The 23,648-nt window shown below is 40.3% G+C and overlaps 2 protein-coding genes across 5 annotated transcripts; one reads left to right on the forward strand and one right to left on the reverse strand.

Moving 5' to 3' along the window:
* The first annotated feature begins 191 nt into the window (after positions 1–191).
* On the forward strand, positions 192–8,601 carry kifc1 (kinesin family member C1). Of its 3 annotated transcripts, XM_061059883.1 has the most exons (18): positions 192–297; positions 1,942–2,034; positions 2,385–2,484; positions 2,621–2,674; positions 3,040–3,123; positions 3,800–3,998; positions 4,096–4,261; positions 4,379–4,546; positions 4,732–4,845; positions 5,084–5,170; positions 5,287–5,484; positions 6,304–6,468; positions 6,604–6,742; positions 6,932–7,071; positions 7,246–7,319; positions 7,592–7,667; positions 8,169–8,222; positions 8,354–8,601. In XM_061059883.1, the coding sequence occupies exons 2-17, from the start codon at positions 1,945–1,947 to the stop codon at positions 8,211–8,213; spliced, it is 1,899 nt and encodes a 632-aa protein (XP_060915866.1). In that variant the 5' UTR covers positions 192–297; positions 1,942–1,944; the 3' UTR covers positions 8,214–8,222; positions 8,354–8,601. The 3 variants fall into 3 exon arrangements, with proteins under 3 accessions (XP_060915866.1, XP_060915865.1, XP_060915867.1); XM_061059882.1 differs by having other exon boundaries at positions 8,169–8,601; XM_061059884.1 differs by lacking the exons at positions 6,932–7,071; positions 7,246–7,319; positions 7,592–7,667; positions 8,169–8,222; positions 8,354–8,601 and adding an exon at positions 6,854–6,895 and having other exon boundaries at positions 6,604–6,780.
* A 1,985-nt stretch (positions 8,602–10,586) lies between these two features.
* On the reverse strand, positions 10,587–23,647 carry LOC132990674 (macoilin-1-like). Of its 2 annotated transcripts, none has more exons than XM_061059031.1 (11): positions 23,424–23,647; positions 22,174–22,315; positions 21,051–21,177; positions 20,775–20,898; positions 20,438–20,616; positions 18,628–19,153; positions 18,349–18,507; positions 15,284–15,466; positions 14,661–14,781; positions 13,819–13,993; positions 10,587–12,294 (listed from the first exon to the last, which is right to left on the reverse strand). In XM_061059031.1, exons 1-11 carry the CDS (start codon positions 23,501–23,503, stop codon positions 12,092–12,094), a joined length of 2,019 nt encoding a protein of 672 aa, XP_060915014.1. In that variant the 5' UTR covers positions 23,504–23,647; the 3' UTR covers positions 10,587–12,091. The 2 variants fall into 2 exon arrangements, with proteins under 2 accessions (XP_060915014.1, XP_060915013.1); XM_061059030.1 differs by having other exon boundaries at positions 18,628–19,156.
* Position 23,648: the final 1 nt, after the last annotated feature.

Genomic DNA, 23,648 nt, shown 5'->3' on the forward strand with positions numbered 1-23,648 from the left:
CATACTGGTTATTTATCCATGACTTATCAAGATGTTGATTAAATGTAATTACATTTACATACATTTTGCATTAGGCGCGGACTGCAGCTGTAACATCGTGTATACCGCCCACGCAGGACACTCCGGATAACATATCAAGCACATCCCAAGAAAGAGGCGGGGTTTACTCTGGCTCAACCAATCACAGCAGCTTATCTGAGGTACCCACCAAAACATTTCAATTTGAAATTCAAACGGCCGGAGAGACGGTGGACTAGCGGCTGAGGGATCATTTCTGTTGACGGAATCAAAGTTAAGGTAAATATTTCCAAAAAGAAATGCTCTTTTTTTTTTTAAATCAAGTAATATTTAAAGATCCGTACAAAGCCGGTCGTTAATTTAATTTAAGGTAAGTTTGTTTTGTCTGGTCGGGCTAACTGCTAACGTTAATGCATGAAAGCGCCAGTGAGTCGTCATAATAACAGTTGAAGATTATTTGATAGTTTAATGACCCAGTTTGTGTCTTAATCCAAAGTTATAAGCTATAGTTCACGCTTTACTGTCATCAGGTACTGAAATGTTGTTTAATATTTGCTAACTTGAAACTATTGTAACGTGAACGCAACCCAGACTAAACAGTGATGTGCTGGTTAGCTGAAGACGAAATAGTGATTTACTGTCCTTTATGATGTCTGATAACTTGTTGTCTATTGTCTATTTACGACATGTGAGATCCAACGTTTGCCTGTGTTACTCAGCGCCTTGAATAACACAGTTAATACTACATTTCTACGTTTCTAATGTGCCAACGTTGTGAGGTTAGCTTCATCCTCAGTCGTGTTGATAAACTGGTCTAAAGTCACAGAGCTCCGTTTCTTTGTCTCCATAGAGGATGATGCGACCTTAAAAAACATCCTGCTGCTCAATCTGCTATCTCCCTCTGTTCCCCAATTAATAATACTTATTTTAGTTGTTTTTTATTTACAGAAAACAATAGATGCCAGTCTTGCTGTCTGTATAGGACATTGAAGTAATAGTTATAATATTTATTTAGTGAGCACAGAAAGCAACACAATGTCCTTCCCCCTATCTAATTATTTAGATTTAATTCCCCCATTTTTTTTGAGTATTAGAGTATTATTAGTATTACTGTTAGGATTGTTTTTCAGTGTATGCAGACATGCATGTATGTATGTGTTCATGTTGGTGGAGGGAAGGGATATACTGACATTCTGTGTACAGTTTGTTGATCGTTGTTTACCCATCCCAAATGAAACGATGATTACAAAAAACAATGTCCTTCCCAGAGCACAAACATGTTTGAAAATATAAAATATTATGTTTCCTATTTTATGTTCTTCTTACATGTATATAAGGGCGGCAGTAGCTCCAAATATGGAAGTTGGTCTGGTCGCTGGAGAGGTGCCAGATCACTTCCTGAGCACTGCCGAGGTGCCCTTGAGCAAGCCAAACCCCCTCAGCTGTGGGCTGCTCCGTCTCTCCATTAGTGCATGTCCATAGGATCCTGTTTGAGCATGTGTGTGTGTTGCATGACTTACAGAGTGTAAAAACAGAAATTTCCCCTTGCAGGGATCAATAAAGTAAATCTTAATCTTAATAAGAACAAAACAAGCAGATAGGTGCAAGCACAGGCCATCAAAGTGCACAATGGTTCTGTGAAACACATAATCCAGTCTACTGAAACATCTATGACCATTACAAACAAAATCCAGCAGCAATGTGCAGATGTGTTTAAGTCTCCTTTTGAAGAGAGTTGGGTGTTGGGGTGTCTCTGATAGTGCCTGAAACATATTTAAATCTGATTTGTCGTGCAGATCGATTAAAGGTAAAATAACGTCCGCCTCTGCAGCCCTGGTTGTCAAATAACTGTTTAAGACTAAGCGTGTAATACATGATGGCACGCTCTAAGTTTGAACATGTTCCTGTTTCTGACCTCAGCAGAAAATGTCCCGCTTGCCAATCAGCAAGAGGGCCTTACCAGGCAGCAGCGGCAGCAGCAGCTCAGAGAATGGCCAAGACCAGGGGCCTGCTCAGGTTTGTACTTTAACATGTCTCTGACCTTACACCCATACAGGGCTCCAACAGATCCTTAAATAAGAGTACATTAGATTAGGTGCCGCTTTGACTGAAATATGTCTGGATCCTTATTCAGACCTACACTGTCTAGTGTCAGGAGTTTTTATTACTACTATTCTTTAATTTGATGTTCACTTGACATTTATGGCAGCTTATTACGTACGCATTAACAACCCGTGAACGGAAGGGAGAAGATGAAAACAGTGTATTTATTATCACTCCGTATCATTGTTTGCAGCTTTCTGCCCGAATGCTTTCGAGCATCAAGCGTTGTCCCTTATAGTACACATCTGTGTGTGTATTTACAGAAACGGGTCCGTAAGGATCCAGAAGCGGTCAGACCGCAGGCAGCAGCTACGGTCATCGGCGGCCGGCGGGCTCCTGTTGCAGCAACCAGGGCCCCCATTTGTGAGTATACTGCTTTAATCTGAGCTCTAAGGGTCTTTTGCTTGAGATCAATGAGGAGAATTATTCACTGAAGTGAATGACTTGTCTGCGTCTCTGCGTGTTTCATTTTGTAACTCTCACTTTGTCCATCGTACAGCTAAGCCAGTCAGAAGTGCGGGAGCTGCCACTGTGGCCGTTGCTCCTTCCAGAGGTGAGCTTTTTCTGTCAAAGTTTTCTGTGATTTAAATAGTATAAAGGGTTTATTCTTATTCATGTTTGTGTTAATTTACATTTTAATGGGTTATGTCTATTTTTTTTTATTGTTGGCCTACGGCTTACATTTTTCTTCAGTAAAAGAGCACAGAATCATATAAATTGAAACACACATGAACCTGAAACATGTTGTAATAGTCACATAACTTGCACATTTAGTCATTTACATTTTAGTTTATTATTATCTGCAGTTTTATCTCTTTTTTTTTTTTGTAAATGAATTGAACCAGCATGAACATGAGAGGTCGTACTAGAATGCTTCTCATGTGTCATGTCTGACTTTGTCCTCTCTCATTTCATCAGGTGTCCTGAAACAATCCATCGCTTCAACCACAGCAAGGGGAGTCAACGTGAGACAAACTGCCGCACCACCAGCCACAAAAGCAGGTGATGCATCTATTCCACCGGTTTCTTTTCACCTAAAACATTATAACCAATCAAGTCTATTCCTGGGGGAAAAAAAATGTATTTACAAATCAGTCACTAAAAACAAATGATAGTGATCTCTAAGTGAGTGAGTAAATGTGCTGTAACAAAGCTCTACATAGGCTCTGTGATAGGGTGATGTTGGTGTCCCAGTGTCGGACTTTTACTTTGTCTTATGACGCTGCAGAAGCACAAGAGGCATGACTTGTAAACACAGCAGGAGTTTCACACACACACTCAGCAGGTACATGAATGCAGCACTGTTCGCCCCTGCTGCTTCACACTCTCACCCCTGTAACACCTCAGATGCAGGCAGAGGGTCCCCCACACACACACACACACACACACACACACACTACACCACACCTTTAAATATCCCCCTTTGAACTGGCAATTTAAAAGTGGCTGATGTGTTTCTAATAACAAAAAGAACCATTCCTCTGATCTACTGTAGGATCAATGATAAACCCCTGTACCTGAAGCAGCCAAACAGAATACAGCTGTCTTTAATTTGGTTATACACACCTTTCTTTTTCTGCTGTGAGGATTCATTCTGTTTTGCAATCACCTGAAATGAAAACTGGGACAAACTCTGAGTTCTGATTGTCTCACATGTTTATGATGCTGCCGTGCACAGGTGGCGGCGTAGTCGTCAAGCGGAATAAATGGGACCTGAAGGCCAAGGTCAGCGACATGGAGGACAAGCTCCGAAACTACCAGACCAAGGTTAAATCTGCCAACCAGGAGAACGAGGTTCTAAAAGGCACCATGGTCCAGAGCCAATCCAAAGTGACGGAAATGCAGAGAGAGCTTCTGACGCAGAGGAAACAGATCAGGTGCAAAAATCCACTCATTTCACAACGTCGTGTTCAAAGTGTTCCTGATGTTTCCGTTTTTTACGTCACTAACGGTCCTTTCTTTTCATCGCATCAGCGAGTACGAGGAGAAGCTGCAGGCTTTGTCAGGAGTCCAGGCTGAGCTGGAGCAAGTCTGTAGTGAGAAGAGCACGCTTGAAAAGGAGCTCTCCAACCTAGAGGTGAAATATAAAGTCATGGAGACTCTCCAAAACAGCCAAGAGACCGAGCTGCAAACTCTGAAGGTATGAAGCCTGCTGCTGGATATCAGCCAGTACTGGTTATTTAACCTCCTAAAGGGTCTAAATGGTGATCCGATTTCAGAAAAGACCAGGATTTTATTGTTGTGTGTTTGTTTCCAGATGAAGCTTTCAGTGCAGGAGTCGACTCTGGCCCGCGTGCAGACGACCCTCAGAGACACGGAGGAAGAGGTCCGCACCCTCAAAGAGACTGTGGCCGAACAGAAGGATGAGCTCCACGCTGGGGAGATGGAGCGCAGGCGGCTCCACAACTCCATCCAGGAGCTCAAGGTGGGTGGCAGTGTAGCGCCAGTAGAAGTATTTCAGCTGATCCAGGAGCTGAGTTATCTTAACGCGTGGAAATCTGTTTCCCTTTTTTTCTTTTCTTACATCCAAATTCACCTAACACCCAACCATAAGTTCTTAATATTTGCTCTCACTAATATGTCCATGTGTGTGTTTTCCGTTTCCTGCAGGGTAACATCAGGGTGTTTTGCAGAGTGCGCCCTACGGTGGACGGAGGAATCAGCAAACACATCCAGCTCCCGTCCAGTGACGACAAGACGATAACTCTGGCCAAAACTGAGGAGGTGAGAATCCCTCATCGTGCAAACTCTCTAAGGAAACAGTTTGTTTTGTCTTCTGTAGACTGTGATAGAAAGTATGGTATGTAGTTTCTACGATCATCTAAATCAGTTGGACATCAGAGTCCGTATAAGAAACGTGTATGGAGTGTCCTCATCACAAATCTGCCTTGATGAAAATGTTTGTTGAGTTTGTAAAGATATTCAAAACTACAAACTAATCTCTGCTGTTGCTACTTTTCAGTCTCACACGGGAAAAACTGCAGACACTCAGAAAAACTACAACTTCAGTTTTGACCGCGTGTTTGGCCCCCAGGCTTCACAGCAGGAGGTAAACGTCGTCGTGAAGCATCATCTACATCTGAATAAACGTCATGTTTTTAGAATACTACATGATCATTTGGCGGCAGTTTCTTACAAAGTAGGAACTCTTGTGTTTGTTTTCAGGTCTTTGAAGAGATCTCGCTGTTGGTGCAGTCTGCTTTGGACGGCTACAACGTCTGCTGCTTTGCCTACGGCCAGACAGGGAGCGGAAAGACGTACACCATGGAGGGAGACGAGGTTGATGTGACCAGAGGAGTCATTCCCAGAGCCGTGCAGCAAATCTTCAAAGCCGCAGAGAAACTGGGATCTCAAGGCTGGGAGGTAAGTGTGTAAATCGTGCAGTGGGCGAATTGTCAATTTGTAAAATGATGCTCAGAAGAGTTAAAGCTTCTGTGAGGAACGTTCAGTTTGTTGATTTAGGTTTCCTCTGTGGACTTTGCTGATCCTGACCAGTACATGTGCATCTCTTCCTGCTTTCTCTCAACAGTTAAACGTATCACTCTTTGAGAATCTTTGCTATGAAAAATGTTTTATTTTTCATGTTTAATAGTCAGTTTAGCAGAGGGCTGTCAATCACGTTGTCTAACACCTACTCCACTGCAGCAACTTTAGGTATTAAAAATGCCTATAGAGAAATATCCAATCTTGTTGCCAGTGGTCTGGTTTGCTTTGTTGGTCATACGAAGGATTCAGTATTAATTTAAGTCTGTTTTATGAAAAATTTAAAACTCCTCAGAGGAGCTTTAACTGGAAAAAAAAAAATCTAAAGGGAAAGCGCATTGAATCCGCAATAACTTTTTTTTGTGTCACTAATTGTGCATTCACACTTACACAAAACTCCTGAAAATGTCCTGAAATTTCACACTGGAGTGATTTTATTTTTCTCCTGGAGCAGTAAAAAAAAAAAAAAAAAACTTTACTCACTTTTTAGTTGTCTTAACTTTCAATCACAGAGAGAACAAAATAGTCAAACAGAGAAGCTGTTGTAATGCTCAACCTAGTGTCCCATCAGACCACCCACCACTGAAACAAACCAAGGGACGCCTCCTTTGTAACCAGGGTCTGTGGCAGACTGTTCACGTTTGTAGAGGAGATGGAGATATAGTATTCACCTTTAGAACGGTTTCTGTTTCATTACAGTTCAACTTCACAGCAAGCTTTGTTGAGATTTACAACGAGACCCTGCGGGACCTCCTGTACACCGGGAAGGCCAGCAAGAGGCCCGAGCATGAGGTCAGAAAGTTGACCAACAACGACGTGACCATCACCAACCTCACCTACGAAAAAGTCTCCAACGAGGATCACGTAAGCCAGGCGGATGATCTACGTCACCATTCAGCAACATGACTTATTACCCAGTACTCAAGTTTGCAGTCATTGGCTGCCTATTCATACGTTTCCTAGAGGTAGATGATTAATACGCTCTGCTCCGCCTGGCAGGTTCTTGGCCTGATTGCATTGGCCAATCAGAATCGCTCCACAGCTCAGACAGCCCAGAACGACCGCTCCTCACGCTCGCATTCAGTCTTTCAGCTGGACATCGAGGGAGTGAATGCTGGCAGAGACATCAAGTGCAAGTGTGAGTATAATCCCACTGATGACATCATTATCCATAATGTGTTATTGGATAAAAATATCCAAAATTTAAAATGCGGTTAATATAAATAAAATGAGTTTATAAAAAGCTGAGATATATAATGAAGTGTTGTTTATTTAGCTGTACATCCCTTTTGATAAGAATGATTTTTGATTGTTTTTCTGCATACAGCCACTCTGTGCCTGGTGGACCTGGCAGGCAGTGAGCGGATGTTGAAGAGTCAGTCTCAGGGCGAGCGCTTCAAAGAGATGACGGCCATCAACGGCTCCCTGTCCAACCTGGGCATCGTCATCACAGCGCTGGCCAACAAGGTGTGTGAGCAGGATTCAATCCTGGATATAAAACCTGGTGCTAAAGTGTGACATCTACTGGACATCTTCTCTGAAAGTCACATGTTATACCTTTAATATTCTGTCTCATCTCCATGAAGTAGTTTTTTGTTTGTTTGGTTTTTTTTGACATTATTTATTTTTGTTTGGTTCTAGGAAAGCTACGTTCCATACAGGAACTCCAAGCTGACCTACCTCCTGCAGGGCTGCTTGGGAGGAAACAGCAAAACGTGAGTTCTTTATCAACACATCGTCAAGAAGCCAGATTCCTGAAGAACCTCTGTTGTGTTGTTTCTCTTGAGATCTTTCTGCAATTGTTATCCAAAATGTGTGTGTGCTAATCTGACAGCTTCCATCATGGGCAGATCACTTCTCACTTCATGAATATAAAAATGATGACTTATGCATCGCTTCACCAGTTTTAGATTCTCCACCAAGTAAATCAAATTAGAAAAAGCATCTTTCTGGTTGATCTTATATAAATGTGCTTTTCTCCTTTCAGCCTGATGTTTGTGAACATCGCCCCGGAGCAAGACAGCTTTGGAGAAACCCTCAACTCTTTGAGGTTTGCCAGCAAGGTCAGTAGGATGATGGGATCTCTGAATGAACTTTATTATCAAGTTAAATAAACTGCAAATGCTGAACATTTTACCTAGCAACCCATATTGTCTCGTCTTATACAGTTATAAGGATTCTCCCACAAGACTTCATCTATTAAATATGGAAGAACATATGAAGTCCAGTGGACTTTTGCACTGCTGTTTGGTTCATTTCCCTTGTTAAGATTGGAAAGCGTTCTCACCTACAGCGAACCGAACTCTGGTGCAATTAGAAGTGCACCCGTTTTCAAGCGAACAAGAGTTAATTTGAGCTTTCACACCACCCCATAAACTTAAGCTAACTGTTTCCACGACCTTCAGCCTTTGTCCACTGATATTCATTCAAATGTTTTGATTTGCTTTTAAACAAAAAGACTCCTGGACTGTATTCAACACAGATTCAAGTATAACACCGTCTTAATGATTATATGATTGCGTCTTTCAGTCTGATGTGAAATTGTGTTTTTTCTCGTTCTACAGGTGAACGACTGTGTCATTGGGACCGCCAGTGCCAACAGAAAATAGAGACATCCTGTTAACAAACTGTTCTTACTCTTTTTGACCATCATCCTCCTTTCTTTATGTCTTTAACTTGTATTGTTTGGTACACTGAACAGTACTGCCAACCTGTACCAAAAATCTAAAATACTTTTCTATATTCTCAGGGCCTTGATTGGTGGCCACTGATACCGGCTTTTAAACATTTTTATGCTTCTATGTAAATCGTGTTTTGTACATACAGATATTGCTGGTCAGTTTTTTTTTAAATGTCTGCATAGTTACTCTAAAGGTGAAACATTTAAGCTCCACTGACCCTTTATATCTTTAAGAAAAGACATTAATTTACCTTTTTTTCCAATTTAAAAATGTCTTATAACTTGCACAACAAAAGCAAATAAATGTAGTGAGATTACATGTTTACTGTCATTTTTTTATCTTGATTTTTGGAGATAATCTGTCTGTTCGCTCTCCCCCTGAAGGCGTATTAAAAAAGATATTCAATAGAGGGAAGTGGGGGGTTTATAGAATTACTTTATTGATCCCAAACTGGGAAATTGTGGCGTTATAGCAGCAGGTTATCCAAACACACAATATTAGCAAATAAACATGATATAATATTAAATACAAAGTAAATAAGCGCTAAAAGTACAAAAACTAAGAATGAGAATATATACATCCAGGATTTAACTTAGCATTACTTCTAGTCTTAAATATGAAAGATTGTAAATGAACAGTATTGACAGGGAGCTGTCCAGGGGCCTCCTCTTTCTGAAAGAAGGTTCAACACACTCTCAGTCTAACCCTGAGCTCTGAGTTGATTTACTCTCAGATGGGAAACTGAGTATTCGGTTCCAGATCAGCAGATTTCAATTTGTTAATTCATCTCTGAGTAGGTCCACTCGGTGTTCAGCGCGTGCACCACGACGATAAAAAGCCAACATGAATGGAGCCCCGATTCTACGATTCACCATGGCTACAGGTGACAAAAAGAGATCCTCCTACTTTAACCATTTCGAAATATAGGCCTAGTATAGCTTCATGTGGACATACGGCGAATATGAACAGGTTTTAAGAAGGAAAAAAGGAACACTGCTGCAGCAAAGGAGAGAAAAGAGGTGTAAGAGAAAACAGCTGCTCGTATCAGTGCGTAATGAAATGAAGTCTATTAATTTAATATTTAATCAGAATTATAATATTAACACCTATAACACCAATTAACACATCAGTATGCCATTAACACTCAGTTACTCCCTCTACTGTTACAAACAACATTTTGATTGAAAAAAATGTAGTTAGAAGAACCATTCACCATGGGCGGTTCTAGGCAGGGGCCAACAGGGGCCAGTAACACTGAGCTTGGTCCCCCCTGTGGCCACCCCTAATAACACATACACTGTATTTGACTCAACAACCGGACTCACAATCTACTGTGATATTAACTGAAACAAATGTAAATCATGGTATTTAATGATGTGCACTATTATTTGGCATAATATATATATATATATATATATTAAAGTGATTATCTTTGTCCATTTTTCACCATGGTTTAATGTTCCCCTCGTCCCCTCTGACAAAACAACTGGCCCCAGTTTGGCAGACTTTATAAGTTACACATCAGATGTTTAAATAAAAAAATCTAAACTCTGCTGGAGTTCACATTAAAGTTCTTACCTCAGGAGACCCACTGCCCCCCCTCTTGTCTGACAGGAGTTGTCTTCAGCTGTGTGGTGCATGTGTGAACAGCCAGGTCAGGAGAAAAACCAGAGCAGTCCTCCTAGAATGATCTACCTATGTTCAGGAGTGCATATGTGAAAACAGCTTGAGACACCACTGAAGCAGCTGTTTTAATTGATTCTAATTATTTCATTATGTCTTTTTGTTTGTCTAACTGTCTTGCATTTTCACTTGTGCCCTTATATTTCTTGGCAGAAAAGTCAAAGCCATGTTGTCTGTATATGCATTTTCAGACAACTCGAAATTTCTGACTTCCAAGATCAAATTGATGCACCCAAACTGTAGGCTTACTGAACCAAACCGGACCACTTCTTCTTCATCTTATGGAAGCATTAAACCATCAAACCTCCCAATATTTTGGGACTGAAACTACTGGTAGAGCAACATATTATCAGAATATCAACAAAACAGGCTTGCAGGGTGGGGACAACAGGATAACCCAAATGCTTGAAGCATGCTGAATTGTTGGCTTCACTTAAATGTTTGCCTTTTAATTAAATTTGAACCCTGCAGGGTTTTTTTTGTACTCTGGTATTACTATTTTTTTCAACACTGTAAGAAAAACACTGTGACTATTCTGTGGTCTATTGTGAGTACAATAGTTGGCTTCTTGTGGTTGTTGTAAGAAGACATGATAATGTACATACACACTATCAACAGTTTGTATTCCCAACAGCAAGACTTTCTTTAATAGTGTAGGTCAAAGTGAAAAGTGTGAAAACGCCACTGTCTTTGAGTTAGAAAATAATCTTGGTGGAACAACAAAAAGATGAAACAAACCACTTGTTTGCCTTTTACACAAACCATTTAAAAGCAACTTGAGAACTGAATTTACAACATAAGAGCGATTCATAAATATTACTTTTTCCAGATAGGCAACATGACAGTACAACTTAGTTATATGGTTGAGGATAACCTTTTCCAACACGTCACATTCACAGTATTCTCCTTGGTATAAAGCATAGGAAATCAACTGAATTTGATTGGAAATATGAACTAACAGCTAAAGTCCTCACATATTCTAAGTCCAGTAAAATGCAATGACATAAAAATAACGGCACTCTTAGTTAGAGGGATCAAAATATGGGTTGAAACAGGATCACACTTGGTGATTAAACTGAAATTAAATTAAGTAAGATAACATTCCTTTGTAAGTTAATGTACATTGTTGTAAACAACGTAATGCCAAATAAAGGGCATGATAGACAATCATTTTGATGACCAGTGCAATATTTTCAATTTCCAAGTATGTCATTTTGTGAACAACTGGTTATAAAAAAAACATGGAACATGTCTGAGGTAAAGAGTTATTGTTCAGCCTTTGAAAACAAAACTTGAACAGGTGTGTTGTATTGAAGCTGTGAGGCCTGCCTTGCCTTGTATCTCAGGATTGCAAAGTTTGTGGTGTTTGTACTTAGAAAGAATACTGCAAAGTCTGCAAATAATGGCTGAGATCAGTTACCTTGACAATATAAAATATAATAAATAATATTGCCTTACAGGTTCTAATTTGGTCCAGATGAAGAGGAAAGGTGTCTACAGCAAGATGAACATTTATTTCAGTACCAGGTCAAATCCAGAGCTGGCACTTATCCTAGGACATAGAAGCTTTATCAACGTATAATCCTGGAGACCTGACCATGTTAGTATTAACAAACCAGAACATCTGAACACAAAATCCATCTTTGTAATCATTGTTTTAGAATAAATGTACACTATGATAACTATTCTGAAACATAACCAAAGAGCACAATGATTCAATTCAATTAAAACTGGATTTTTTTTTTTTACAACTCTCAGGGATTGACTTTACAGATATTGTTAACAAATAAACAAAAAAAACAATGTTTGCATCTTCTGGGCAAATCACAAAGTGTGTTTCTTTTTGTAAAAAGATCATGCTGCTAGGGCTCAAAACTCAACCAAAAATATTTTCTGCACAACCCCCATCAAACAAAAAAAAGATGTTTGTCAAAGTATAATTAAAAAAGTGAGTCAAATCAAGATATGTATTCAGGGGTTGCATGTACTCTGTGTTTGTCATTATGTGGTACATTTAGAGTGCAAGAACTGTCAGGGGCTGGTATATTCAAAATTGAACAAAACTGGATCTAAGCTTCACCAAAACAAAGAAAGACAAAGTTCTGTCTAAAATGAGGTCAGAGTCACTTTTTGAGGGGCTGGTAGACAGAGGCATTTGGATCCAGGGAGGAGGGACTATTGTCCATGAACTTTGACGAGTAGTGCGGAGTGACAGGGCTGTGGTTGCTGCTGTCCGAAGAGTAAGACAGGCTCGGCATCACTGCCATCACCTCTGCTATCTTCTGCTTTAGCTCTGCGACCTCCTGCTCCCTCTGGTGGATCTGGCCTGGAAGAAATGAAGGAGACAAAGGCCCTGTAGTTATTCAACTATAATTGATCTCCCTGGAATCAGTGCATTATTAGAGAGAGAGAGAGAGAGCGAGAGAGAGACGTGTGTGTGTGTGTGTGTGTGTGTGTGTGTTCACATGAATATGTTGTCACAAACACACAGAGTGTATTTGATGCAAACAGTCATCTTCGGGTATTTCGGTGCCAGGAATTATAAAATGATCAGATGTTTCCAAACGAACAGTGGTGAATTTATCCTTCAGTGTTGCGCACTGCAGTCTGATCAGCTCCTATGTTCTTTAAACTCAGTAAAACGACTTTTAGTAAGAGAGCCTGGCAGTCCGATATTCTTCGTGTGGATACTAGCGTAATCTAACTCTGTCACTGACTTTTTACGCGCCATGAATCTGTGCCATCTCCGTGCGTAACTCCGCTGCTCCGCGGTTAAACCAGCGGACCTCTGTATGATCGGACAGCCCGTCTGTTATATCGTTTATGGATAAGAATCTTCACAGTCTGATGAAAGCTGGTGAGAAAGGCACAACAGCAGGCTACTACATTTAGAAGGGATGTCGCGCTCGATTTTCGTCCCAACCCTCACCTATGGTCATGAGATATTTGACTCATGTACGTCTTTCTAAGATTATTCCCTGAAAATACAAGTTACCCCAAAACAATAACTACAATGGGTGACTATAATAATAATAATGGAGTTTATTTATATAGCGCTTTTCACAGACAAAGGTCACAAAGTGCTTTACATCAACAAAAAACACAAAAACAGCATTTATACAATGAAAGAAGAAAAAGAAAAAATGAGTATGTCATGGACAACATTATAAAATCCTGCTATAACCAGGAACAATAAAACATAGATGAGTAGGTACACTGGTTGGACCTGATTACCCATAAGCCTGTCTAAACATTAACGTTTTTAATCGTAGAGAATTCCAGAGGATTGGTGCTGTGGACTGAAACGCACGATCCCCACGAGTCTTAAAATGTGTCTGCGGGACAGACAGCAGGTGTAGGGTGTTTGACCTCAGTGAACGGGTGGGCGAATACGGGTGAATGAGTTCTGACAGATAATCTGGGGCCTGACCGTGAATGGCTCTGAAGGTGAGAATGAGAATTTTAAACTCAATCCTATATATGCCACAGGGAGCCAGCGCAGTGTTTTCAGTATGGGAGTGATGTGAGACCGTTTGTTTGACCTGGTGAGTAATCGAGCAAGCAGCATTCTGGATTGACTGGAGACGGTTTAGGGCGGACGTGCTAAGTGAGGTGAAAAGAGCATTACAGTAATCGATACGAGATGAGACAAAGGCGTGCAAAACCATCTCAAGTTCTGTGAAAGACACTAATGTTCTCAGCTTACTGACATTTCTTAAATGAAAAAAGCATGACTACTCATTCATTAGACCAGTGCTTGAACACAATGCACTAACATATTCTGTATTTTAGAAGATACTGGCCAGTCATAGCATCAATTACTTACTACACTGTGAAAGTCAAACGCTACCTTGTGCTATTTCCAGTTGTCTCTTGGCATCCCCGAGCGCAGAGAAGAGGTCCAGTTTGATTCTGGTCTCGGCGCTCAAGCTGTTCTCCAGATGCTGGGTCTTCTCCTGCATCGCCGACAAGGCCGACATCAACACCTCTGTGTCCTTCTCATTTTCTTTATACTTCTCCAGCTCCTGCATGTGACAAGAGGAAAATAGAAATTCAATCGGTAATGACAGTTCTGGCCAAGCAGTACACGCTCACCCTCAGTCATGTGTATGACAAAAATACTAATGGACAGCATTCTAACAACTTCAATGTTACTTTTATTGCCACACAGACGCTTCAGGCAAACAAACGCAAACTCAACAGTCACTCGCAGGTGACACTTAGTAGTAATCAGTCATGCCGATTAAGATTTAAATAATATTTGGAAGAAATGGACTATATTCTGCGCCTTAACTGAAAAACTCTGATTTGTCTTTTTTGTTTTTTCACTAATGTATGGCCCATGTTAGCTTTTTTTCCCCCCCCGTTACCTTCTTTCTTTTGCCTTGTTTTACTCTGAAAATATCAGTTAGTTGTGTCACCTGCGAGTGACTGGTGAGTTGAGTTTGTTTGCCTGAAGCAACTGAGGAGGGACTTTGCCTGAAAAGTCTGCGGGGAAATAAAACAGGACGTCAAGTTACTGGAGAATACATGAAAATTAAAGTTTTGAAAAATATGCACTGCATCACCTAGTCACATTCACTGCACTCACAACACACATACTGTGTTTGACAGTCCCTTTATTGAGATAACAAGTTAATATTAATCACTCAAATTATTATATTATTAAACAGCTGTGCCCCTTCCTCTGACCTGACATTTGCCCTCCAGATCCCTCAGCTGCTCCTCTTTCAGTTTCACATCCAGGCTTATCTTCTTACACTCCGTTTCCAGCTCTCTGATGCGTCCACGCAGAGAGTCGGTGGACTCAACTCTAGAAAAAAAAGAGAATTAACAGCAAATTAAAAAGATGAGAAAAGCAAAAATGTTCTGAAGTCAACAGGACTATAGACTCACTTTCATTGTTGGTGGTACAGGTGCAACTCACTATTTCCCTTGGTGAACTAGGTGCACCCAATAACACATTTTAAGGAGGCTCTTTCCTCGTCAGTTCCTTTGCACATTGGTTTCACCTGCTGTGCAGAGAACTTTGTCTAATTTTCCATTCACCAGTGTGACTGTGTTACTGTTAGCATACTTTTGTTGCTGTAGATCAACCCAGTTCATCTTTTTATGCCGTGCTTAATGACAAGAGAACAGGCACAATGAAAATGTTCAGATGCATCACTGAAGCCATGCAACTGATAAAAAGAACAGGAACATCTTTTAATTCCCTTTTTAATATTTGCTGATTCAGTTTGTCATTATTGTACATGCTTGTTTATTCAAAGTAGAAATTGCAAAGCTGCTCTTTCATACACTTATCTAGTGAGTACCTGGTGGCTGCAGCTAATGCTATTGCTCTGGCAGCAGTGGCCTCCTCCATCTTTTTTCTTTTTCTCTCCTCAGCCAGCTGTTTCTCTGCTTGGGCACGAGCCTCCTGCTCAATCTTCAACCTCTTCTCCAGCTGGGCCATGGTCTGCTTATCCTTCTGCTTGGCTTGGATGGCACTGTGGAGCCTGAAATGTGTAGAACAAAGCCATCTGGTTTGATCAGGAGGTGAACTGAATTGCCACTTCCACTCTTGGAAACAGTCTCTCAATCCACAACCTCAAAAGAAGGTGCCAGCTACTGTTATTGCAAAAGCTCACAACTACAGATAAAAGGTCATTGACTCAATGCTTTTCAAAACCCTTATACTGAGATACAGTATACAGAAGAACATAGTTTGTGGGATGTCTTCTCCTTTCTATAGGTGTTCTGACTCTTCAAGTATTTAGTTCAACCTGTTCCTGGATCAAATTGAATGTTCAGTATAAAATCAGTCTAACAGTTTAAATGTTTACAAGTCACCATGAATGGATTGTGGATTCTTAAAGCTTTGCAGGAGGTACTGTAGTTTGACCTCTGAGTCTTCCATGGAGTTAGTAGTCTCCGTAAAGTTTGAAGGTCTCGTTGGTATTATTTTGCTACCACGTTGTCATAGATTGCACATACAAGAGGTTGACATCTTTAAAGTCTCTCTTTGACGGCATTCAAACCATCCAAGAAGTGCTTCAGTAGACTCACACTGACCCCTTTGTGTCCAAGCTAGGCACATACCAGAAGTCAGTGTTTTACACTAGTTATATATTCAAATGCAAACCAAAACTAACACTTTCCTTAAAATACAGCCAGTATACAATTTTGATAAATTCTTCCTGAACAAAGCCACACTAGTATAGAGAGGGAACATCCAGCCTCCGGGCAATATATGGCCCAAAGACCGTTAAGTGTGACCCACAAGGCAATTCATAAATTCAATTGAGGACACAGAAACAATAAAACACAAATAAAGTTTTTCAGAGAGATCGCTCCAGGAAAATCTCAGGGGGGAGGGGAGGGGGCGCTATCTGACATGGGAGCAAACTTCAACACAACACATGCCGCTAACAAGCTTCATGACAGTTGTCAAGAAAAGAGAAGTAGATGCAGAATGTCACACTTTTCAAGGGAAATGGAGGAACCATTTTTTTTTTTTTTTGTGGAAGTAAGAGACGAGGCAGAAACAATGTTTTGCAGGTGATTTTTGTGCCGAGCTAGCTAATAGGTAACGTAAAAAGGTAGAATTTGTAAAGGAGCGCCTTGTTGCTGCCCCAGAGCAACGGATAAAGTCAAATTGTTTCAAAGTTTAAGTTTGTCTTGAAGAACCGTCGAAGATTGGGTTACTGATATGGCAGAAGGGCACTGCAAGAAATGTCAAGTTCTTCTTCCTTGCCTGCCACAAAACTACAGACATAAGAAATTCCACAAGTGGAAGTGTACATAAAGGGCGGCTGTGGCTCAGTTGGTAGAGTCGTTGCTCCTCAACCGGAAGGTCAAGGGTTCGATCCCCAGCTGAGCAACATGTCCGATGTGTCCTTGGGCAAGACATTTAACCCTGAATTGCTCCCGCTGCTTCGGTGGCGGTGCATGAATGGGATTAGTTACTTCTGATGGATGATACTACATAGCGATCACTACCATCAGGGTGTGAATGGGTGGGTGTGACAGGTGGTGTAAAAGCGCTTTGAGTAGTTGGAAGACTAGAAAAGCGCTATATAAGCTCAAGTCCATTTACCATTTACATACCTTGTATTATTCTATTATTGTATTTTTTCTCCCTTTATTTAGCTGATGTACATATGTTTGATTTTTAACTTCTTATTTTTGATAATTATATTCCTGTTTCCTGTTTCTTGAGCAAAAACATTTCCCCCATGGGGATCAATAAAGTTTATCTTTATGCTAAACAAGCGATTTTTGTGCATGTGACTACTGCCGAGTTTGAGACTAGGGAGGAAATGTTGTCACTGCAACAAGTAATGTTGAGTGGCTTTGCCCTAACTGAACCCTAACCCTTGGGATAAAGACAAGCTGTAAAAAGTATGACAATTACCCAGATCTGATCCACTAAAGAGGAAGATGACTAAGATAATGGCACCAGAAAGCCTGAATGTGAGACTATTCTTATTAGTCTGTTTGCGTCATAGGATGGGCTTTATTATTATTATTATTTTTTTAATTGGCAGTTAGTGAAGAGAACAATTGAATTGACAAAACAAACTTTCCCAAAGCACTGACATCTGTATTCAACAGTGCAGCATCATGATGTTCGGTCAGAGGATTACAGAGGGGGTCTGAGGAAGTGTCGTCGTAGGCTTTATTTTCTCTCTGCTAAGTGAAACCTCTGCATGCTGAGGGGGTCAAACACTGGTTCAAAAGAAAAGAAGCCTAATTCTCCTTTACAACAATTCACTAGGCTACATGTTAACAATCGAGTAGGCAGATGTTTTACCTCATGAAACATTTAAGATTAGTTTGAGGGAATAGTGGTATTAAAATGTGCCACATGATTTGGGCTTTTACAGCCAAAAATGTTCTCCGGGGGTGCATGCCCCCCGACCCCCCCCAAGTGGGCTACTTCTTGCATGGGCTGAAGGCACAGATCTTTGGGATTTTACTGATTGGGTTATGTAATTTTACTGTATTGGGTGGTTGTTGGTTGACTATTCTGTCAAAAAAAAAGAGTAAAATAATTATTTTAAAGAAAATACTTTTTTTTTTTTTAATTGTAAAAATGTAACTAAAACATTGTTCATCTTCACCTCCGCTGCTACAACTCCATCGTAGGGGAAACACTGAACCGCCAATTCAAGGAGCTACTGAGGCAGCTTGAGTCTGGATGGAGATCGTGTTTACCTCTATGATGGCTGAGTCATGCACGTACTGTATGCGCACCAGGTTTTACGAACTGAAGGAAGAAACTGTTCATGGAGACCAAGGGAACACATGTCACGGCACTCATGACGATTGTAACGTTGCCCAGTTTAAAATAAAGTTCCTCATTGGAAGCTAAACAGTATACTTCACGTGTACCTACTTGTTCTCTAGCAGCTCATTGTCCTGACGGAGCTGGCCCAACTCAGAGCGAAGGCTGCGGTCCTGACTGCTCAGAGAAGAAAGCTGACTCCGCAGCTCTGATTCCAGCTGCCTATTAGTCTGCAGATCTACCTTCAGACGCTTCACATCCTGCTCCAGACTTCCAAAAAAAAAAAAAAAAACAACAACAGAAAGGAGCATCAGAAGGAGGCTACCAGACCCAAGACAACAAAGGCAATAAGATTGAAAAATCTGAACGGTAGAAAAGCGTTTATCTTACCGAATTAAAGCGTCGGATTTACACAACTGATTGTTGGGAATGCAGTTCTCTGTAGGGTCCTTTTGCCCCTTCCCTGTGCCCTTCTGCTTCTTTTCATTCTTACTGCTTGAAGAAACTGGTGGCACACCGCCATTTGAAGAACAGTGATTCCTTGGAGACAAATTACCCACGAACCCACTTGCATTTCTGTAGTTTTTCCCCGTCCCCCCCAAATCATCTCTGGAAGTAGAGTGTGTGTTGATATCGTTATCTGTATTGTCTCCTGCTAGGTCATTATTCAGTCTCTTCACCCCAACATAGCTCTCTATATACTCTGTCTCCTGTGGTTTGGAGTCCAGTATGATACTGTTGTTATTGATTCCAATAGTGTTTTGTTTTTTCCCCTCACGCTCTTTAACAGTACAGTCCTTTACTTTTTCCCGGTACTCCAGTTCTGGCAAGGGCACTGAGGTAGTTCTCTTTCCAGGAGGTGCTCCATTTTGGGATATCAATGAGGGTTCTACTTCTGAGAGTCCTTTAGTTAAAGCTGCTGAAAAAAAGATAAATGTGGACAGTGTTAGAAGACGTGAAATTATAATTAATAGAATGTAAATTATTTATAATGAATTATAATGAATAATCATTAACCATATTCCAAAGAACATTTGACCATACAATGGATTGAACTACAGTCTGCTTAAAGAAAGAGAAACTCTTGACCCTCGTTGGTTTGGGTATTTTTACCTGTGGACAGCAGAACTCAAGTATAGATAAATATCTGCTGGAGGAAATAATATTTAGGATATTTCTGTATGTATGTTAAATAAATTATTTATTCATAAAAACAAATTATATCATCAAAATTTAAAATATTTGGTCAACTTAAAACACCTTGATGATAGGAGAAACATTTTTGACCTATAACACTATATGTCATTTCACACAGCAAATGCAAAGTTTAATGTATGTTACCTCAGCTTGTCATTTTCATGTTGATGTTTTCACACCATAATACTGATAGTGGAAATCCTAGTCATCCTTAGTCCCTTCCCCTCAGTGTTTTAGAAGTTAAAATGTTAAGAATTTCATTTTGCATTTCTTTATTTTTTTTTATTTTTTGTCTTGTTGTTGTATAATGCAGTGTAAGGCAGTAAGGGAACTACAAATACCAGTGTTAGTAGTTAAACTACATTTTTCAGTAGCATCTGTGTATTCTGAATAAAAAAGCCGGTCTGGTCTGAATTCAAAATGAGTAGAAGATGCAGCAGACACATTTCTGGTTGACAGTGACATCATCGTCTAATACTTGATGCTCATGATGTCCCTGTTGCTAGTGAACGTGCAGAGAGTTGTTTAGCTTCCTCAATCGTAGGGAAAGAGGTTCATTTTCAGTAGCTGGCCAAAACTATTTGCTTGAAATGTATGTAGAAAAAGCTCTTTATTTCAGTACAGAGCTGTCTAACTAAACTTACAGAAAGAGCATTGACTTTTACTAAAATTGGTTTGATAACATTTTAGTAATAATAATAAGAACAAGAAGTGAAAGAAGATATTTTATTTATTATTATTATAATAATAATAATAATAATAATAAATAAAATGAAAATATAATGATAAATGAAATTATATCTATCATTATATAGCTAGCTACTTTAGCTGGGTTGCTATAGCCGAGCTTGCAACATTTCTCTTTGGTATAGCTTTGAGGTAGTGAAGCTTAGCTGTATGAAGGGTAACTAGTAGCTTAGCTCACTACATTTAACTAATACAAAATGTTTAGAAATCTTTTATATTTTTTGAAGAAGTTGTGTATTTCATGTGTCTGTCTTACCCTCCTCTGCCTCCCTCTCCTGTCTCTGCAGCATCTGTTGCTCAGGTGGTAACGCCTGCTGTAGTAGCTGCATGTAGAATTCATTCTCCTTCTGCACTTCCTTCTGTTTTCTCAGCCGCATCTTGTAGCTAACGTAGCTCTTAAAGCCAAAGCCCAGAGTCACCACAGGATAGCCAATACTGTGAGGAGAGGAGAAAAAATTAGCGTTGAATGAAAGGCTATCCTTATAATTTTAGGTAATCTGTAACTGCTATTTGATTATGATATGTAGCTACCTATAATTTACATATCAAAACACAATAAAGGGCCTTGATATAAGACTTTACGGTGACACTACCAGTGAGCGGCAAAGGGTCGGCATAGATCTACATGGAAGTTCTTCAGGTCTTTGAACCGTATGGCAGCCTCAATGTATACAAACAGGATCCACAGGGATACAGTGGGTAGACAGACTCCCCTTTCTGTGTTAGGAGACAATAAGGAAGAAAACATGAGCACTGTTGGGTCTAACAGGGAAAGTGTCAACCATGGATTTCCTGAAGTCTTTACAAGGTGAAAATAACTGTTTTTCCTAGTAGGTATATATAACAGTCCATAGAAAACTTTAACTTGCCTGTGTGCCAGACATACTGGACCCATACATAGGTGCTGGCAGCAAAAAAAAGCCATTGGACGGGGATGAAGAGAAGGCAGATGGTGTCTGATGTAAATGCCACACATACGAAGAAGACAGAGAATGCCTAATTGTAGGAGGAAAAGACAAACAAATACATGTGGACAAGTGTATCAGAAAAATATTTTTAAAAAACACCGGCAGTGTAATCAACTGCCGCTTAATATTCATCACCTGAAACATAAACAGACCGCTTTCAGTTGCCATGGTTTTCTGTACACAAAGCAGAGAATGTGGCAGAACCAGAAAGTGGCAAAATAATAATCATGGAAATTGGACTGCCAACTAGTGTTCGTAGGTGGAGTACTTCAGAGCTACACAGACACATCAATGCAGACAAGTCAACACTATCCAGCTGCAGCCCCGGAGCACAAGACCCCGGCCTGACCCAGACCCCGGCCTGACAGAAGTGATAATTGATTACATATTTAAGTTACCCAAAATATAGAGCCTTCTATCTTGTGATTGGTTCTAAACTATTTAAGATTAAGATAAAGATTTTACTTTTATTGAGGGGAAATTCTGTTTTTACACTCTGTAAGTCATGAACACACACATGCACAAACAGGATCCTGTGGACATGCACTGATGGAGAGACGGAGCCGCCCCCGGCAGGCGCTCCTGAGCTGGTGGTGGATAGGCAGTGCTCAGGAAGTAATCTGGCACCTCTCCAGCTACCAGACCAATTTCCATGTTTGGTCCGCACCGGGACTTGAACCGGCGACCCTCCGGTTCCCAACCCAAGTCCCTACAGACTGAGCTACTGCCGCCCCCGAAGTTGGAAATACGTCACTATACGGCATTTAAATACTCTCGAAGTTCCATTTAATGGGGAATTTAATGTTTTGTAATCACCTCCACGATTAGAAATTTCCAAAGACATCGTCATTTGTCGTAATTTTAGAATACATAATGCACTCAAACACACACAAAAACGTCACTTCTTTCAGGCCAGGGACACTTGATGCCAGGGGCTTTTACTAGTCAAGTCAAATGAATACCTCTCTAACATTCACAATTAAAACTTTACAGGTAGTTACAAAAAAAAAAAAAAAGTTCTTACCAATCCCTGATATCTGAAGGAGTCGTAGACACTACGAATGAAGAGCCAGAAGGGCCACAGATACTCAAACCGGAACTCCAGCACAAAGTCCGCCAGCAAAACTAACACCCACACCAGCAGAAACTTCAGGTACAGGAAGGTACTGTTGAAGAAGGCGAGATAAAGAAATGACTATATGGAGGAAAAACATTAATAAACAGTTATGGGATACTGAATGGGGTAGACATTAAACGTACAGACTTCAGATTTAAACAGCAGTCGGTGCTTAATAAGGATCACGACTCAATTTTGATTTATTAGAAGATAACAGGAATCGTAGTGGCGATACCTATAGTCTATAAATAACAAAAATTCACAAACACAAAGTCATAATAAAGCCACTGAGGCACCTAGAGGATATATTAATAAGTCCATTGTCCAGGTGATCATTGAAGGTTTTAGGGTGGTTTATTTTATCCAGAGACATCAAGCAGGCAACAAACTACAAAAAACACTGCTGTCTCTCTTGCCCTGTCATCCTGTCATTGCGCCCTGGCTTCCTGGTAAAAAAAACCCATTAGGTGCCTACCTGAGTCTCACCTGGCTACCTGTCTACATAGACACACCCATGTACAGACTCCACCCTTATGCCCCAAGTAGCAAAATAAACGAATGGAAATAACTCATATGAATGTAAACAATAATAATCAAGACATAATCTAATATTCAAATGTATAAAATAAGAATATAGACTTTCACTTAATTTAGGAGCAGTGAAAAGCTGTAACAGGTTTAAAAAGAGGTGGGGAGAGAAAGGTAGCTGGCATGTAAAATGTAAGTCACAGTTAGTTTCCTCTGCTGGCCTGTAGCAGTAAGTCTAACTTAAAGGAAGAAAGACCTCTCCAAAATAAAAAGGACACTAGAACACCGCCGTCGGCGTTACCCCGAAATAAAAACGAGTGCTTCTAGTGAATCAGTATGCTTTTGTCACAAATTCAGCTGCATGTGTTTTAGCTGCAAGAGTTTCCATTAAAAAATGTGTCACAATTTAAACTACATTCTTAATGACTTTCGTGTCATTGCAATATTGCAAACATTTGAATTTTATCAACTAGGAAGGGATTTATTATTGCACACACACACAAGTAACGTTAAAAGGCCTTTGGTTTGACAGTATGCATTTCAGCTGCTTCTTGTGCTAAAACCCTAAGCGGGTAAAACATAACCAGCAGAGGCTCGCAGACTTTCCTCGGTCATTGTTCCTCTCCTACCTGCTGTATATACCCTCGGTGATTCGGTTCCGTTTCAAGGGCCGTCGGAGTTTGCTGCAGTCCGCATTGCGCCGCTTCATCCTCCCCCTGTTGGTTTAGCTTTTATATCGGTCTTGGAAATGGAACAAGAAATGCAATTCGCTTGCCCTAAAGTTAACACTTCAATTATCCACCATTGTTGTTGTTTTAAGCACATGAACAAAGAAATAAATAAAAACACCCGCG

This window comes from Labrus mixtus, chromosome 16 (assembly GCF_963584025.1).
Source record: "Labrus mixtus chromosome 16, fLabMix1.1, whole genome shotgun sequence".
NCBI lineage: Eukaryota > Metazoa > Chordata > Actinopteri > Labriformes > Labridae > Labrus > Labrus mixtus.

Bases quoted from the DNA above. Each gene is read 5' to 3' on its own strand.
- kifc1 (XM_061059882.1), top strand. From the start codon at position 1,945: ATGTCCCGCTTGCCAATCAGCAAGAGGGCCTTACCAGGCAGCAGCGGC. The intron at 4,846-5,083 runs GTGAGAATCCCT...GCTACTTTTCAG, and splicing joins CTCTGGCCAAAACTGAGGAG to TCTCACACGGGAAAAACTGC. The intron at 5,485-6,303 runs GTAAGTGTGTAA...GTTTCATTACAG, and splicing joins TGGGATCTCAAGGCTGGGAG to TTCAACTTCACAGCAAGCTT.
- LOC132990674 (XM_061059030.1), bottom strand. From the start codon at position 23,503: ATGAAGCGGCGCAATGCGGACTGCAGCAAACTCCGACGGCCCTTGAAA. The intron at 15,467-18,348 runs GTAGGTACACGT...TACACATTTCAG, and splicing joins AATGAGCTGCTAGAGAACAA to GCTCCACAGTGCCATCCAAG. The intron at 12,295-13,818 runs GTAGCGTTTGAC...CATTTCTTCCAG, and splicing joins ACAACTGGAAATAGCACAAG to GCCAGATCCACCAGAGGGAG.